Raw genomic sequence first — 4,879 nt, forward strand, 5'->3', positions numbered from 1 at the left:
CATTACTAATTCCATAAAGTACTTGAGTTTTGAGCTGGATTTTGAGGAATAAAAAAGATCATTCACTAAGGAAATGAAGGCAGTGGGCCTACCAAAAGGAATGGATGTAAAAGTTGGGCATGCACAGTTGCTCTTCTCATGGCAGAGAAGAGCAAAATCTGAAGTGGGATTGAGATGTCCTGGTCTCTGTCTCAAACTACCAAGCAGGGGACTCTGAGGCCTCATTTCCTCATTGGCGAACCAGGCATAAGGGAGTTATAGAATCTTGTCCAGCTCAAAAATTCCACTACTGAATTCTTGAAAAAATCTCTGGTGATTGTGAAAACAGACATTTTCTTGGCCTAAGTGAGTCTCAACTGTGACATCTTAGGAAATGATGGCATTCAAGAAATCGTGATGAGAGTGCTGAACCAGGATAGAGCCTGGAATCCACACAGAAAGAATAGGACCATTTAAAGTTTGGGAGCAGGAAAATCATATGATTAATCATCTATGCTGTTTGAAAAGCCTGGAAAACAAGAAATAGGAGGCAGTCATTCACCAGTCCCAAGGTAGAGTCTAGACAAATTATGGCTGAGTGTCTTCTGAGTTTCATTCTTCTATGTAGTTAGGTTTCTAATCATCACTAGGATATGATTAAGGGAATGTCCTATTCTGGATTAGGTGGGCCATGACTGAAATATCTCAGCATTTTTTTTTCCACGAGAAATCAGACTCACAAAATGAAAGTATCCATCCAAGAGTTTATTATGTAATAATAATCACACATCTTAATTCTCTTTTGACCTTTCACTACATTGCACTTTCATTGCTTATTGATCTGGGGGGCAGGAAGGAGGGCAACAGCCAGACAAGAACATTTAAGAAATAAGCAATTTGTATGTGTTTATGTAGTTCGATGATGCTACTGTAAAGGAATACAAAACCAGGCACCAGGCTCTGGAAGGAAAGAGACTTTTTTAAATTTCATTTGCCTCCTCGGCGATGCCGGAAATAGCGATTGTAGGCAGCATTGTATCCATAAACCATGGCATAGCGTTCGCAAAGCTTGAAGTCATCACAGGCTTCCCGGTTGAGCTCATAGGCGGGCTTGGTGGTTTCTCTGATCCTAGAAAGTAGGGAAGAAAAAAAGAGGTCCAAAATGAGAAGCATAAATAGAGTGAGAAAAAAAAAAAAAAAAGAAAGGGGTGGGGAGAAAGAATAAGAAAATATAGGAGAGAGATCCTATTCAGCCCCCAATATTGGAGATACTTAACAGGGGGAAAGGTGGAACAGGGGGATTTTTTTTTTTTTTGACAAAAATAGAAATTTTCTTTCTGTCCTTCTTTCCCTCCTCTCTACCTCTGCTTTCTGGGTCTTTCACAAGCTAGTCGTCTTGAAATTCAGTTGTCTGTATACTGTTTTTAAATTCTTTGATTTTGGGACACAATTAGAAATAATATGTATGATTAAAACCTGTTTCTCATTCCGTTCAGATCCAAGATGCTGGATCAATGTGGAACAATGATCTCCCCTCATCAAGTTTTGTTACCCACCTCTCCTGGGCTTTAGCTCTCCATCTCTGTTGCGCAGATATAAATGTATTGGCATTTCTCCTGTTAATGAAGGGATCTGAAAAGAAAAAAATAAGTAGTTGCAGTTTTAGGGGAAGAGTAGTTGAAAATATTTGAATATTCCCTGACATAAATATATTTGGAAACTCATTCATTCATGCATTTTAGTTAGGTAACTAGAGATCTACAAAAGTTAGAGGGAAAGATAAAGCAGATTGCACAAACTGCCTGATTAAAAGAGATGAGCATATGTTTTTTAGAGACTTGTTACATAGGCCACAGCAATTTTTGTTTGTTTATTTCACCTCAGGCAATCGCTTTGCCTTTCTCAATTTGGTATTCCTAGTCGGTGTGTTTTTAATTCCTGTAAGGAGAAATTCTCTCTGTCCTGAGGACTTAGAAAGCATAACTTTAGATTACCAGAAATGGACTATGTAAATATTATGACAATAATGAACAAATTGAAAATGAGAGTGATACGTTACTTCTTCCTATACTCAGTCTTTATAAGTCCGGATATTCAACAACATTCAACATAATGCTGACGGCTGCGGTTTCCCAGCTGACTAGGCCTCTAATTCCATACTTTGCCATTTGTCATTACTTCTTGTTTTTCCATCCATGTGGTTGATGTGATGCCAGCTTAAAATGTCCAAATGCCTCCAACTCTGATGAATGCAGTTTTAATGCCACATTACACTATTTCAAGCTTAAACAATTGCTCATCCGGTGATGTTTACAGCCATCAGATTTTAAAATTTATTTTAATTTTCTAAAAGAGGCCCTCATTCCCTTCCCTATATTAGCTCCATATATTACCATTTTGTCTATTTAAGAATAGGAAGAGGGATTCTTTGTTACATGAGGTTTAAATAAAGAAATCAGATATTCACTTACTAATTTCATAGGATTCCATGCTTTCATGAGATTCTGGAATAAAAAAATGAAAGATTCCCATGATTATTATTTATCACACATGGCAATGGCCTAAATCTGGGGAAGGAAGGAGAGAAAAGAGCCAAAAAGATGTAAAGAATATATTTAGCAGTGTGGTTATTACAAATTTCAGGCATTTAGGATTTATGAGTTGTTTTTCTAGCTCTGTCCTTCATGTGAGTATCTCTACATTTTAGTTATTTTCTGATGTTGAAGGAGCTAGTGGCTATGGTCTTGGCTAAAATTTCCCAGAACTCTGAGCTCTTCAGGCTAGCGCAAGAAGATAATTTAAGCGCTACATACAAATTTCCAGAGAGACTTCACTGATTAATTTGGGACCTGTCCAAGAGCAGGGTTGAGAAAGGGACAGAAGTGTCCAAAAAATAGCCCAGGTCCTCCAGCCAGTGTGGGGAGATGGTCAGCCAGGCTCTACCAAGATAGGTTTCTAAGAGGTTCCTAAAGCCTCTTAAGAACCTGTGTTAACCTGGCAGCCACAGAAACCACTGGCTCCAGCTGACGACTCACACTGGGCCTGATGCCAATTGGAGAAAACTGAGATGACGCCAAAGCAAGTTTTCTTCTTTCTACCACTTTCCTGTGCACATTAGGTAAATTTGGCAATAGGAGGTTTCTATTTGTAAGCAAGTGATTTTATTTAAAAAGTTAAAAAGGAGATGAAGAAACCAAATCCTCTGCTACTGAAAGCATGTGAATAATTTCAAGAGTCCAAAGCACAATACAAATTGTTGTTAATGTAATTGAGGTTTAAGGACATCTAAATATCCAGATAATTGAAACATAAGATTGACCAAAAATAATCTTGCTTCAGATTTTCTTTCATAAGCCTTGAACAGACACAAATATAATTGACAACACAGAGAAACATAGAGACAACATAGAGAAACTATAGAATTTATCTTTTGACAATCAAAATTATACCATCTATTTTTCTCTGAGATTCTTTAAATGCAAACTTTGTTTCTAAATTAATTCACTGAACACATGTAGTAAGTTTAGGAGACTGTCCTGTCCCTGCTGAGGGCTAAACTTAATACCTCCTGTGAAAACTAATTTCCTTAAAGGTGAGTGATTTAACAAATATCTTTAACCAATTGTTACCAAAGTATAAATAAACATCCCTAAAAATGAGAACTCGGGGGCTGGGAATTTGATACCTTCTTTCCCAAACAGCAAAGTTTCTAGGTGTACAATGACTTACTATAGACAGGACGTGCCTGTTATGTTGCCTACCAAAGTCTGGATATTTAGGATGTAAAAAAGACTTGATGGAACAAATCAGTGTCCACAGAGCTTGGGAAAAATGTTAAATTAATGGTACTTTAAGATTATATTAGCAAAAGAGGGAAGAAGAAGAGGAGGGAGAGGAAAAAATTGAAATAAATGGAAATCAGAGGCAGAAAAGCAAAACCAGAGAAAGGCTTCTCACCGTAGCACAAAGCTGCCACGGCCAAGGCAGCCAGAATGGAGAGAAGGAGCAGGCTCTTCATGGTCTCTCCGTGGTCCTGTGGGTTGGTCTCACTGGCTTGTGCAGCAGCAGAGGGGAGAGAGGCTCCTGCAGGCTGTTAGTGAAAGGTTGTGGAGTTTTTATAAGAACTGGAGCCGCAGAAAGGGGAGGAACCAGTGGGAGGGGGCCAGAGAAGGTGGAGACTGGCTGGCCCTAAACTAGCACTGGGACTTTTCCCAAATACTCATTCCTTCCAGATATTATCTACTCTGGGTGGGCAGTTTTCCCTCACTCCTGGACCTGGCTGTGTATAGCAGGATGCTGTCCTGGTACAGAAGTTGTGGCCGCCCTGTGTTTGGGGCCAGCCCCGGGCACAGGTCTGCAGAGAAGGGAGTTGCCACAAACACGTGTTTGCCTCTCTAATTCCTTCTCTACTCTCCTGGCCCTGATTACAAGTCTGGTCTGCAGACAGAGCTGTAGTGTTCTGCTTGTTCCCCTGATGGATGGATGAGAGGTTATGGGGGCAAAGGACTTCGCCTCATAAATTGGTTCTAATATAAACGTATTTTCCCAGCAGGGTTGAACTAACAATCCTGCATCAATTGGATATATGTCTGGTGATAGGCACCTTTTGCATTTTTCAAGTGCTGAGCAGGGCATCAATGCCTACCGACGCCACGAGTTCTGTTTCCTCAGTTGGCTTCATTGTAACTTGCTCTTCCAGTTTTGTGACTGGAGTCCAATCCTGTGCCCCAGGACTCTCTTAGGCTGGATATCACTGATCTAAAGTGCAACAAGGATAAGAGGGTACCCATCCCTCATTTCTGAAGGCATTGTCCTGGTAATGAACTAATCCAATATGCTCTTAGCCAGTGACAGTTGAGAGGCAAGGAACTGTGCTAGGTGCTGTGAGAGATCTAGAGAC

At 40.0% G+C, this 4,879-nt stretch overlaps 1 protein-coding gene across 1 annotated transcript; it reads right to left on the minus strand.

Annotated features, from left to right (window-relative positions):
- Positions 1-723: 723 nt before the first annotated feature.
- Positions 724-4,094, minus strand: MGP (matrix Gla protein). Its single transcript, XM_055318684.1, has 4 exons — positions 3,937-4,094; positions 2,451-2,483; positions 1,536-1,611; positions 724-1,108 (listed from the first exon to the last, which is right to left on the minus strand). Exons 1-4 carry the CDS (start codon positions 3,995-3,997, stop codon positions 967-969), a joined length of 312 nt encoding a protein of 103 aa, XP_055174659.1. The 5' UTR covers positions 3,998-4,094; the 3' UTR covers positions 724-966.
- Positions 4,095-4,879: the final 785 nt, after the last annotated feature.

Source organism: Nyctereutes procyonoides, unplaced genomic scaffold (assembly GCF_905146905.1).
Source record: "Nyctereutes procyonoides isolate TBG_1078 unplaced genomic scaffold, NYPRO_anot_genome, whole genome shotgun sequence".
In the NCBI taxonomy this organism is placed as follows: domain Eukaryota; kingdom Metazoa; phylum Chordata; class Mammalia; order Carnivora; family Canidae; genus Nyctereutes; species Nyctereutes procyonoides.